The sequence below is a fragment of the Ambystoma mexicanum genome, chromosome 9 (genome assembly GCF_040938575.1).
Source record: "Ambystoma mexicanum isolate Mex_15411 chromosome 9, UKY_AmexF1_1, whole genome shotgun sequence".
NCBI lineage: Eukaryota > Metazoa > Chordata > Amphibia > Caudata > Ambystomatidae > Ambystoma > Ambystoma mexicanum.
Window position 1 is genome coordinate 1,325,548,522 of NC_090931.1, and position 12,508 is coordinate 1,325,561,029.

At 49.6% G+C, this 12,508-nt stretch overlaps 1 protein-coding gene across 35 annotated transcripts in view; it reads left to right on the plus strand.

Annotated features, from left to right (window-relative positions):
• The window catches only part of CLASP1 (cytoplasmic linker associated protein 1), a 2,584,612-nt gene that overhangs the window by 2,099,331 nt on the left and 472,773 nt on the right, over nucleotides 1-12,508 (plus strand). For all 35 annotated transcript variants that reach the window (XM_069616701.1, XM_069616702.1, XM_069616704.1 and 32 more), the window contains one exon: nucleotides 751-997. In XM_069616701.1, the coding sequence (XP_069472802.1) occupies nucleotides 751-997 (247 nt within the window). The remainder of the gene's footprint in view (nucleotides 1-750; nucleotides 998-12,508) is intronic.

A 12,508-nucleotide genomic window follows, 5' to 3' on the forward strand; every position in this document is an offset into this window, starting at 1 on the left:
ACTTGGAATTGACCTTTGTTTTTGTCGTGAGTGACTCCATTTGAGGTCTCACCCTGTGCCTAGCTCTTCTAGACGAATATCCTTATTAATTTAGCACATCTATTTCAGAATTGTGCCCCCTAAGTGGGTTATCATTTTATTTACATAATCGGTGCCTCCCTTGTATGACAGTTGACCCTTCGATGCCACGATTCTTGAATGTTTTAAGATGCACTTGTTTTTGTGGATGTGAAGTGTGCTAACATTTGTACATTCATTAAAACATTTAAGAAACACTTTAATTTCTACTAATTGTCATTTGGCATTGTGAGATATTGACTAAAATCTAAATAACTTTAATTTTGAAACCAGGACTGATTTATGTATTATGATGTTTGTTTTTGTAAGGCAGTAAACAGGTCTCCTCTTGGGCACATCTGAGCATATCAGTGTGCACAGTATGTGAAGAGTCATTTAGTCAGATGTGTCAGCAGTTATATGTTAAAACTTTCATGGTCCTGAATAGTATGTCTATGAGAAATAGGTGGGGCGGGGAATGGGAATATTATGGACCTATTAAAGAAATGAGTTCCTAATACTGATTTTATGGATATACCATTATTACCTTGTTGTATAAAAAAAAATACAATTGATAGTGGGACTGGTTCCCTCATGTGCGAAATAGAAACTCTGATAATGCTAAGCACTGTTCTAGTATTATAGAATTGTATGTTTTTAAAAAAAAAAATGTCATTTGTCTCATCTTTGTAGGCTTCCCGAGATGGTGGTATTGCTTCTCCAGCAATGGATCATCGTATTGGTGGTGATGTTGTTGAAGGAGGACGGACAGCCCTGGATAATAAAACATCGCTGCTCAATACGCAGCCTCCGCGTGCTTTTACAGGACCTCGGGGAAGAGAATACAATCCTTACCCGTACACGGACACAATAAATTCCTATGACAAAACTGCTCTGAAGGAGGCAGTGTTTGATGATGACATAGACCAGCTCCGTGATGGTTTGTTAACTCTTAAATGGATTAAAAAAAGAGCTAAAGCATATTATATATAATGGAATAGTCTTTAAGCGTAACAACGTCTAGAGGGAAGGTTTCCAGAATCCGTACATATAAGGATCTATGTTTACAAGATTATGTAATTTCTTGTAAGGCGATGAATGTCACTGATGATACAGAATTGTATTTTCCTATGCAATATTTTCTGGGTTTACCAAATCTGCTCTACTAGTTGGCGAGGCACTATTATAGAGCTGCCACACATTTTTAGAATGTATGTACTTATTTCAGTGTTTTGTTGCTGCTCGGCCAATTGAGGAAGCTTTTTGAGGCAGTGGGTTTTACAGCAGAAGTCAGTTGACTACAGGGTGCAATATGCAAAACACTGAACCAAGTGTATACATCAACCTTGTATTCAGCAAATGTTCTCTTAACACAGCATCAAGGTGAAGTCTACAATGTTCCTTGCTGTCTGACCATCAGCCTCGTTCAGGGGACAAACTGTGACCACAGAATTGATGGGTGGAAGGTTTCGAATGAATCTGAACCACTGGCAATTGCTCTGGGCAACCTTCCACACCACTGTTTTTTAGCCCGTCTGCGCCATTGCAAAAGGGGTCCAGCCATGTGCAAATCAGTCAGCTGCCTCCACCAATGGTAGCTGCCCAGCCCGAACTGCTAGGCCAAGTCCCCTCTGCACAGAAAACCAAGCAACCCCAAACATGTTTCGGCTTTGTTGGACCTCCTCGGTGAGGTGCAGCCTGGTTCCCTATGGCGCAGCGAGCAAGGGACCCCGTTGTTCAGAGGACAAGGCTGCTCTTGGCATATAACTTGTTCAGTTACGTCAAGGAAAGACAAGGACCGGCAAAAGGCTCACACCTTGTTAAACCAGAAATGTATGTTTCTGGAGCTTGTGGATCTGCTTAGATTCACATGCTCTGCATAGTCTGACATCTAGTGGAAGTCGCTGAATATTGCAAGATTGGTTTTCGAAACTCAAACGGACGTTGACAGGGCGTGATTAGTAATACTATCCCTAGTGTGACATGCACTGTACCCATGGTCCTTCATGTGTCGAGGTCCCTCAGATTGTTTTTTTCCGCCATCGAAGTCAGTCGCAAATTCAGAGTTCTCTTCCAGGCTGTTGCCTTTGATTTACTACAAATTTAATTGTAGACTTTCTTCCTTTCCTTTGTTGTTTGCTACGCTGCACGACTGCTCAACCACTCGATGACTCCTGACGAACACTCATATCGTCGAAACACTGGGCCGCTCACACCGTGCAGGCAGAGGCCTCCATAGGTGTGACGGAAGACTCCAACAATGGCAGCTACGGGGTCATGAGTTACGCTTATGGTGATTGGGATCCGTCGGAGCCCCAAGTGCAGGCCCCCGACTCAGAGAAGCGGGCCGGAGGTCTTGTGATGGAGAAGACCCCTGGCAGCGAAAGCGCACACAAATGCAAACACACTAAGGACATACCCCACGGCTGACTCTCGGCGACACCGTTGACCTTTGAGGCCCATGCAGTGACTGGGGATAAAAGCCCCTGGTTCCTCACTGTTCTCTGGGCCATTTTCCACGATTTTGCATCATGGCAGTTCCCAAAAACCAAAAGCGAGGGTTGGTTCGGACACTGCTATGAAAAGGCCCTCCTTTTGCATGCCGATGAACAAGCGGCGAAAGGCATCTCCTAAAAAAAAAACGCCAAAAATACAAGCTTTAATCAAAAAACACATCAGTGCTTCATTACTCAAGGCAAGGTCGCCGAAAAAACACATAATTTCAATGACCTTGGCCCAAAAAGTCACCCAGACAGTTTTCTTACACCATAAACATCCTGTCAGGGGCTATGCGCCATAAAGATACCATTCCCTCCCGGCCCACCCCTACTAAGGATGTCACTCCCTCCCAGGGCCCTGTCATCTCGGGCTTTCCACCCTCATGTCATTTTACACCAGAAAAATGTAATTACATTTTAGGGAGAATGTCCTGTTTCGTGGACTTCATGAACAAACACCCTGACCAGTTGACAGTTCTAAGAGATGCCTCGTAGCCAGTGGCTTCAGCAGAGCCACCCACTGGCAAAAAGTCTCGCCTTGAGCCACACCTCTGCTCTAGGCACTCCGGCCTTGGCATTCCAAGACACCACTCAATATCAAAACCCATCTCAGGACTCATATTATGCTGCCCAAGTAGGGTGCCAGGGGGACCTCTATGGCCAAGACCAGTTCTACGACGATGACAACATTTACATAGTGCAGTCGCCAGACCATCAGGACCAGCCGGTAGCAGATTCGCCAGTTGACAACCAACTCCAGTACAACAAACTGTTAATAAAGGCGGCACAACATTTCAGTATCGACACTCAGGAGACACAGGTTGACAAAGACTTTGTGGAGGATATCCTGGGGGACAAGAAGTCCGCCACCGAATTCATACCTCTCCTGCAGTCAGTCCAGAGGCGTAGCCAACTGTCCCTGCTAACGCCTAATCTCTAAGGCCGGTCTATCCAAGGATAGAAAAGCTATTCTGACCCATGCCCACTGACCCCATTTGTATTAGGGCCCAGCTCAGACTAGATTCTCTAGTGGTCACCACCACCAGAAAATGGGCAGGCACTCACTCCCCTGGCATCAGCAGAAGCCCCGCCAGACAAGGAGAGTAAAAAGATGTATATGTTTGGGAGAAAGGTTGCTTCCTCTGCAGGATACCAGACAGGAATTGCTATCAATACAACACTGTTAGCTAGTTACGGCTACCATACATGGGATGAGCTGGAAGAACTAGAAACCGTCCCAGGGCGTCTAAAGACTCAACTGCTTAAAATTATCTCAGAAGGCAAACAAATCATCAATTTCATTCTGAAAAACAATCTGGATGCGGCGGATAACGCAGGACGCATCATAGCAGAGGGGACTCTCATTAAGCGGCTTAGGCAGTCAGGTTTTAAGCTAGAGACTCAAGCAACCCTCTTAAACATGCTTTTAGAGCCAAATGTTTTATTTGGAAAGGCCGTAGAGGACGCCCTCAAGAGTGCCAAGGACGAATACGACACTCTCAAATCCCTTGGGCAGTTAACAAACAGGCCTTATTCCCGACCCCCCCCAACTCTAAGAGATTTCGAGGCCAGGGTGCACACCATTCCTCTGACTACTCTCAAGGAGGACAGTCCTCGTCCGGGGACCAGTCACAAGGCCAAGGTTCCTCACCCAGCTTTCAAAGAGGGACTAAAAGAGGCAGAGGTAGAGGCAGAACATCACCTGGGAGAGGGTCAGCCCCTCTCAAGCAATGACACGCCATTTCAGGTCCCCTCCCATGCCACTCTGGTAGGAGCCCAAATCACTCAATTCACACACGCATGGGAGGGGATAACCTCGGATAAGTGGGCGTTGTCCACGTGACAGGCTGGTACTGCATCGAGTTGTTTGAGAAACCACCATACCGCCCGCAAAGTCAAAAGAAACTGACAGCAGAAGAAAAAGTCATACTGCTGGAAGAAATAAAGGCGCTGCTCGAGAAGGACGCAATAGAAATCATCCCAGCAAACCAGGTAAACAAGGGTATTTATCCAACATACTTCCTTGTGCCAAAGAAAGACCTTACCATGCGCACAGTACTAGATATGCACCCTGCAAACAGATATGTCAAACCATAAAAGTTTTGCATGTCCACGCTCCAGGAGGTGATTCCCCTCCTGAAACGGGGAGACTGCATGGCGACAATGGACATGAAAGATGCATACTTTCATATTTCAATGCAACCTGCGCACCGAAAATACCTGCGTTTCAAGATGGGGGTGGGGGAGTACACTACCAGTTCAAAATACTCCCATTCGGCATTGCTTTAGCACCACCAAGGTGCTCGCAGTAGTGGCAGCACACCTGCACAGAAAGTCCATCCCGGTATACCCTTATTTGGATGACTGGCTAATCACTGGGGAATCTCCTCAAATTTGGAAGTTAAATACGCAAAAAACAATAAACCTACTCTTCATTCTGGGTTTCTCCTTCAACGGGAAAAAATAAAGTCTAGTGCCCAGCCTGTTAAAACAATTTCTGGGGGCTGCCCTAAATACAAAAGAGGAGCACGCATTCCCCTCACGAGAGAGTACAAAATATGCTGTTGCAGGTACCTCAATACAAGGTCGGTCGCCAGATAACGGTACGCAAAGCATTGCGCTTGCTAGTGATGATGGCCTCTTGCATTTATTTGGTTCCTGGCGCGTGCCTGCTCATGCGTCTAATGCAGGAAAGCATAGCGAAACAGCGGTCTCAGGCAAGCGGACAGACGATCTAGTGGTTGTTTCGCTAACCCTCATTCAGGTGGTTCAGGCTATTTGCTGGTGGTCAGTGAATTTCGGCACTCCCTTCAAGGGCAAGGATCGACTGAGTTTTCGTCAAAAGTTCCAGAAGGCCATCGGGCCTACTTTGCACGCCGGAACATGTCAGAAGAGAAGAAAGAGGGAAGCTCCCTTTTCAAGCTCTGTTCCAGCTGTTGCGGAACGTGTTTGTAGAGGACAAACCCCTTCAGTGCCTCTACTGTCTCCACCCGGACCACCAAGAAGGATATTGCGAGATCTGCATCGGGTTCAGCTGGAGAACCATGAAAGATCATCACAGTAGACTGGCGGCATGGCTTAGCGCCAAGGCCTCTACACCGTGCCACAAGCAGGGGCATGCCTCACCCAGGACCGGCCAGTCCGAGGAGCGGACTTCTAAGTCCTTTAAGCATGCCCCATCCGTGGGGGCCCAAGACGAAGGCCAAGCACTGTATGTCCATTTCCGTTGGGTACCCGCTCAAGCGGGTCCCACAATGAATAGGGTGCAGTCAACCTCACCATCTGCCTCCATCTCCAGCCATCTGTCCAGCTCCTCCTCAAAGAGGAAGTCGGCCAACCCGGCTAAGCTGCGGGAGAAGCCAGAGAAGCTTAAGGTGCAAGAAAAGGCACCCGACCTGCCTAAGAAGACCCAGGCGGCGCAGGAAAAATCATTGTTGACGATTGAGATGGTAGCGGCCGCTCTCTTGAAAGCCAAAGAGTCTGACCAGGTCAAGGTAACCCTGGCTGTGCCCAGAGTGTCCCTGCCCCCGAGGCGGGAGGTCTCCACCGTGGCCGCGCAGAGGACACTGGAAAAGAGGATGCCGGAGCTAAGCCTGAATCCGACCCCTCAGGATGTGAAAAGGGGGGGGGAGCGAGGAGTCCTCAGGACGAGTCGTACTCCAAGGAACTGATGTTTTGTCCTCCAACGAGCAAGACCAGGAGTCCATATACACGATCCATGAGAACGTAGGGGACGATGATGACTGGAACGCCGACGGAGAAGACGGCCGAAACAGGGACTATAGAAATGTCAGTGGCGCAGGGCCTCGTTGGCCTGCCGAACCAACTCCAAGAGATGTATCGCTGGATATACTCTTGGCCCTGCACACGTTGGTGTTGGAAATTCAGAAGAGGATGCACCACCCTGCAGCGCCTCATCAACATCAGCACCCCGCTCCTTAATATCCCACCACAAGGGACTAGGAAACGGGGACAGACAGTGACGACGGATGCCGATGACATTGGCACTTCTGGCCACTCGCTGCAGCTGAGGGCGTCCCCTCCGGACGAGGTGGGGTTGTTTCATGCCATGGTCGCCAGAGCGTCTGAGTTCTTCCAGCTGACGCTGAAGAGTCCACAAGGAGGGTTTCCTCTACCAGAGGCGAAAGGCAAAGAGGAAGACCATCATGGCTTTACCTCTCCTCACCGTCATTTGATAGAAGGGCCTGGCCCTGATGAAGAACCCGTCCACAGCCCCAACCAAGCTGGATAGGCTAGATTAAAAAATACTGGCTGCCGGAGTCCGCACCCAGGTGCCTAAAGTCGCAACCATCGCCGGACTGGTATCGGCAGTTGCGAGGAAGCAATCATCTAACCCCTCATCTTCGTCCCCCGGACAGCGAGGGAAAGAAGTTGGATGCCGTGGAGAGAAGGATCATCTACTCCGGCGTCGACAGTCAAGACGGCCAACGCACTGGCGATTCTGGCCAGGTACAACAGTGAACTCTGGTACGAACTGGCCCATGTTCTGGACTTCCATTATCTCCTCTGGCCCGAATCACTCTGCAGGGCACACTCATGATGTTTTGATCTCCTCTGACCAGCCCCTCTCTATCCCCCTGACCACTCCTCTCTCCTGGAGTGATCACTTCCTCCTTTCCTCCCATCTCTCCCTCTCTACCCCCCAGGCCAAGCCAACCCCAACACTGCCACCAACCTTCTCGGACATCCGGCCCATAAAGCATGCGTCAGTTGCGGCTTTCGCCGCTACCCTCGCATCCTGACACAACCCTTTCCATTCTCTACTCTTCTTTCTCTGATACTCTTGATGATCTTGCCCCTGCCATGAGGATCTGCCTGACGCCTAAAGCCAAGTGCAATACTTGGTAAGACTTTGACCTAGCTACCCTTAAATATAAGTGCAGGGTGGCCGAGAGGAAATGGAGAGCTTCTTGTTTATCCTCTGACAAACTGGCCTGCTGCCTGCTCCAAAGGCAATGCTGGCTCCTTGTCCATTCTGGGAAAAGAGCCCCCATCCAAGCCTGTGTCTCTGCGGCATCTAACAACTCGGCCGAACTCTTCAAAATCTGCAAGGACCTGGCCAACCCTGCTGCAGTCTCTACCTCTCCTGTCGCCTCCCAGGCCCTTTGCATGGCCATTGCCACGCACTTCATCTCTAAAACCCATGACATCTTGTCCACCCTCTTGTCCCCCTTGGATCCCTTCCTCACCCTTCTCCTTCTGCTAACTTTGGCCCTCCCCACCCTCTTTCTCTTCCTTTCCTCTTTTCTCCCCTGATGAGGTTTCTAGACCAGTCTGTTCTATCAAAGTCTTGTCAAAACAGGTACTTCCCTGTTCTTCCAAAATCATCAAGGACCACATTGTCGCTCTTGCTCCTGTACCTGGCCGATTTCTGCAACCTCCGATTTGCCTCAGGGTCCTTCCTAACCCCTCTGAAGCACTCCTTCTTCCCGAGAAACCCACATCTGACCCTTCCTGCCCGGCTAACTATCGCCCAATCTCCATCACTACTTTCCTGGGCAAACTCCTGGAAATGCTAGCCATCTCACAACTTAACCTTCTCACCGATTCTGTTGGTTGTCTCCATGACCATCAGTTGGGCTTTAGAGCTGCCAGAAGCACAGAAACTGCTCTCTGGACATCCATGAAGACCTGCTCTCCAACCTTGACTCCAACATCCCTTCTGTCCTCCTCCTACTCAATCTCTCTTCTATCTTCAACACGGTAAACCATACCATCCTGCTCACCCGTCTCGTGGCAACCTGGGTATCACCGATCGGGCTCTGGCCTGGCTGAACTCTTTCCTCTCTGATCGACCCTCGAAGGTCCAACTTGGGTCCTTCCTTTCCTCCATCTCTCTCTCTCTAACTGCAGTGTTTCCCAGGGGTCTAACATCTCACCCTGGTTTTTCATCTAGTACCTGGCAGCTCTCGCCCATCCCATTGCCTCACTCTGCTCCAACTTTCAGTGCTATGCGGATGACCCAACTCATTTTCAGGCTTCCCTCTGCCACCTTTTCTCCTTCTCTCATCTCGGATTATCTGCTATTCAGGAGTGGTGTGCCGCCAACGATCTCTGCCTTAATGCCAGCAACACAGAGATTCTCCTCATCGGCACACCTTCCCCCTCCTTTCCTGTCACTCGCTGGCCAGCCTCCCTTGGCCATCCTCCTACCCCACCTGCGAGGCTAAGAACCTCTGGGTCATCTTGTAATCCATGCTTTCCTTTTCTGCCCACATCTCTGATGACGCTAAAAAGTCACATTTCCAATTGCACCTCCCCAGAGGTATTCTGCCTTTCCTCTCCTTCCCCCAGAAGCTCACTATCTCTCAAGCCCTGTGTTAGGCAGAAACCTGTGCAGTTCCCTTGGGGACCACTGCAAAAGATTTAGGACTACAGGTGTTGGCAGTAAACCCACTTGGTAGCAGTCTGCACCACCCAGATTTACCTGGTAGCTGTTGCTGAGCAGTCAGACTTCCCTCAAGAAGAGTTAGGCAGTATGCAAAGTATACACAATAGGCACTCAGATACAATAGCACAAGCAAACACTGACCAGAGCTTTGGTATCAAGGTATATAATTATTTATTTAAAAACACACTTATTGAAACACTCCAGCACTATTATGGTAAATCACTCTAAACACAGTTACTATTATTATATATACATCCCGTCTTCCTTATCAGACAAGTCTTAGTTAACACCACTTATTTCCAGACAGAGGTGAGCACTTAACTATAGATGGCACTCCAATAAGTTAACGAAAAAGGGAGGGAAAAAGGCAGAATGTAGGAAAATACACCACACTAATACTTAGGAACTCTTAAGCAAGGCAGGAAAGTCAAAAGTTACTTGTGAGCCAAAGTCCATAGGCCGGGCCCACTCTTGGAGAGACCAGGGCACAAATGCACCCAAGATCACACAATGACAACAGGTTTAAAAAGTCTTGCAGGGAGTTCAGAAAGGTTTTAGTTAGGTTTCAGAAAGGTTTTGCCAGGGTGTCCCAGGCTAACCCAGGGTCGAAAGCCGGGGGCTAAATCTACCCCGTACAGTCGGTTGCAAGGGAAGCCACGCAGAACACAGTACCTTATGTGGAAAGGATCCTCCAGCGGGGGCAGTTGTTCCTGGCAGCGGGTGCAAGTCGCAGCGTCGTCCAGAGGAAGAGAAGATCTCGACGTGGAGGAAAGATGAAGGTCTTTGCACTGCCAGGGAAGAAACCAGCCGCAAAGTTTTCCGGTTAAAGGTACTACCATTTGATTCGCGATAGTGGTAAAACGTGGTATCCCGGTTGCCGGGGTGCTTGGCACAGACAAGGCGGCCACGAGATGCTCCTGGAAGCGAAAAAGGAAGCAGACTGGTTATCCCCACCAGTCGAAGGAAGAAGACTCTCTGGGCTGGAGATCTCCTCTGTCGTTGGGAAAAGTGGTGAGACGGTTCAGCAGGGCTCCACCGGTGGTGTCGTCGTAGCAGGTCGGCTCAGCTTCTTCCTCGTCGAATTCTTAGGTCCTGTGGCGACTTCTCAAGTTTCAGTCCCCAAAGCCCTGCTTTTATGCAGAAAACCCCCATTCACTCAGCCTAGCTATCACTCAAACATGCTAAGTGGTGAGCCGGCTGGCTCGCCACTTGGGCCAATCAGGACAGAGTGCGACTTGAGTTGCCTAGGCAACTCAGTCCAGGGTGCCTAAATCTCCCTCCACCCCTTCTAAGTACCCCAGACAGAGTGGCACCACTTTGGAGGGCTTCTGTGGAGAAGCCCGCCAAAAAGTGGAACAAAGAGCTCAACTTGGGTTGGAGTCACAGAAGCGAACACAAACGCCATTTTAGAACCGAGTTCTGGCAAAAAATACCAACCGGGGAATTAATATTAAATAAATAAACCGGCGGTATGTTCGAGGCTATAGGAATTAAATAATTAAAGTTGGTAGCCTCGAACAATGGTCAATCCCATAGGGATATATTCGCGGTCGAATTTAAAAAGTAGTATCCACTGCCACCAGCCAAAACTCGATCAGGGGGGACGGAGACATGCCCCCTCAACTAACAGACCCCGGGACAAATGAATTGCCCCGGCCAGTATGTCCACAATATGATGGTTTGTACTGGTTCTGTTCAGAATTTGAGACTAGTAAAGTCAATGGTGACTTTACATGCCCTGGGAGACAGTGGTCAGTCCCAGGGTATGGAGTCTATACTGGGGGGGGGTCACTATGACACCCCTGTGTTACTGCACTGAGGGTGCTGTGTAACACACATAACAAAAACACATGAAGCCCTATGGAGTAAAAGACCCCATAGCCCATTGAACACATCTAGAGTCAAAGAGACACACTCAAATCATGTCTAAGAGTGAGGGTAAAAGAGTCTCACTCTTGGCAGGAGAAAAAAATAAACCCCAAAAATCCAGCAAAGCTGCTGGGGGACTCACTAGGTTAGGAAATTCAGCCTAAACAGAGAATTCTCCCTAACACCCTGCTTCTCTCCAGGTTGGACTACTGCAACAGCCTCTTTCTAAATCTACCTGCTTCTACTCAACGCCCTTTGCAATTCCTCCGGAACAGGACTGCAAGACTTGTCCTTGGCCTCAAGCCCTGGTATCGTATCTCTCCAGTCCTGAAATATCTTCATTGGCTCCCAGTGGCTGCAAGGATTAAATACAAGAGCCTTTGCATTGTCCACAAGGCTTTCTGGGGCCTGGGTCTAAAATGCCTTCAACTCTCCCTGCTTAAATACCTTCCCTCTCTAGCTCTTCGCTCTTCCACCTCCCTCATTGTCAGTCGTTTCTCAAAGAAACGAGCTGGGGGCAGATCTGTTTTCGGCTGGTCCCTTCCTCTTTAACAGCCTCCCTGCCACTCTGAAACTTGAGGAGAACCATCTCTGGTTCCAGGAAGCACCTCAAGACCTTCCTCATTGCTTCTGCCTTCTCTCCTCCTCTCCCCTGCTGATCTGTTCTGCTTGGCACCTTGCACCTGGTTTCCCCCTGATTTCGGGCACAGGTACTTGACCACCCTGCCACGCATTCGGCACTGCCTCCTGGCAACCCTTGCACTTGGGTCTGTATCTGTAACCTACAGCCCACACCCCCTTGTTCTGCACTAACTAGACTCCCTCTTTCTGTGCCTTAAACCTAGCACTTGCCACTTGCTGGCTGCACTATCACTTGTTTTTATACTTTGCTCAGCACTTTCCACTTCGCCCTTCCCCCCCGCACATCCCCTCTTCCCTCTCCTCTGCACTTCTGTGTTCTCAATGTCTCTGGGCCCAGTAAAATAGTTGTTTTTTGTTCTCCCTTGTTCCCCTCCTCTGCCTCGTCACGCTCTGTAACACTTGTGTATGACTGCGATACAAATAAAATATCATATATCCTATCAAGGTACAACGGCTGTTGTCACTGAAGACCGGAAATTCGCCAGCAGGTTCCACCAGCCGAGGAGCATGGGGGACGCGCTCTCCTTCCCGTGGGAAGGCCTGTTCCTAAATGCGTTCCCTCCACTGCCACGAATCATCAATCAACTCAAGCAGTGCCGTTGCAGGATGATACTCATCGCCCTGGCGTGGCCGAGTCAGATTTGGTACCCGGACCTTCTCAGCCTGTCAGCGTCGCCTCCGGTCAAGCTTCCGGTGGTCGCGGATCTGCTCACCAGAGGAGGAGGCACAATCCTGCATCACGACCCAGGATCGTTGAACCTGAGGGCTTGTCTCCTGCAGCCCTAGAGATCGGAGGATACGAGTTGCCGGGGAATTGCAGGGAGGTCCTTGCCAAGGCCAGAGCGTCATCGATTCTTTAGTGCTACGGGCACAAGTGGAAGCATTTCGCTACGTGCTGCTGGTCGCAGAAGATCAACCCTATGAGGATCAAGCCCCGCAGGTTCTTCCATACTTGTTGTCCTTGGCCAAGGCAGGGCTGGCGGAAGCCTCTATCAAGGTGCATCTGGCGGTTATCTCCCGCTACACCAGG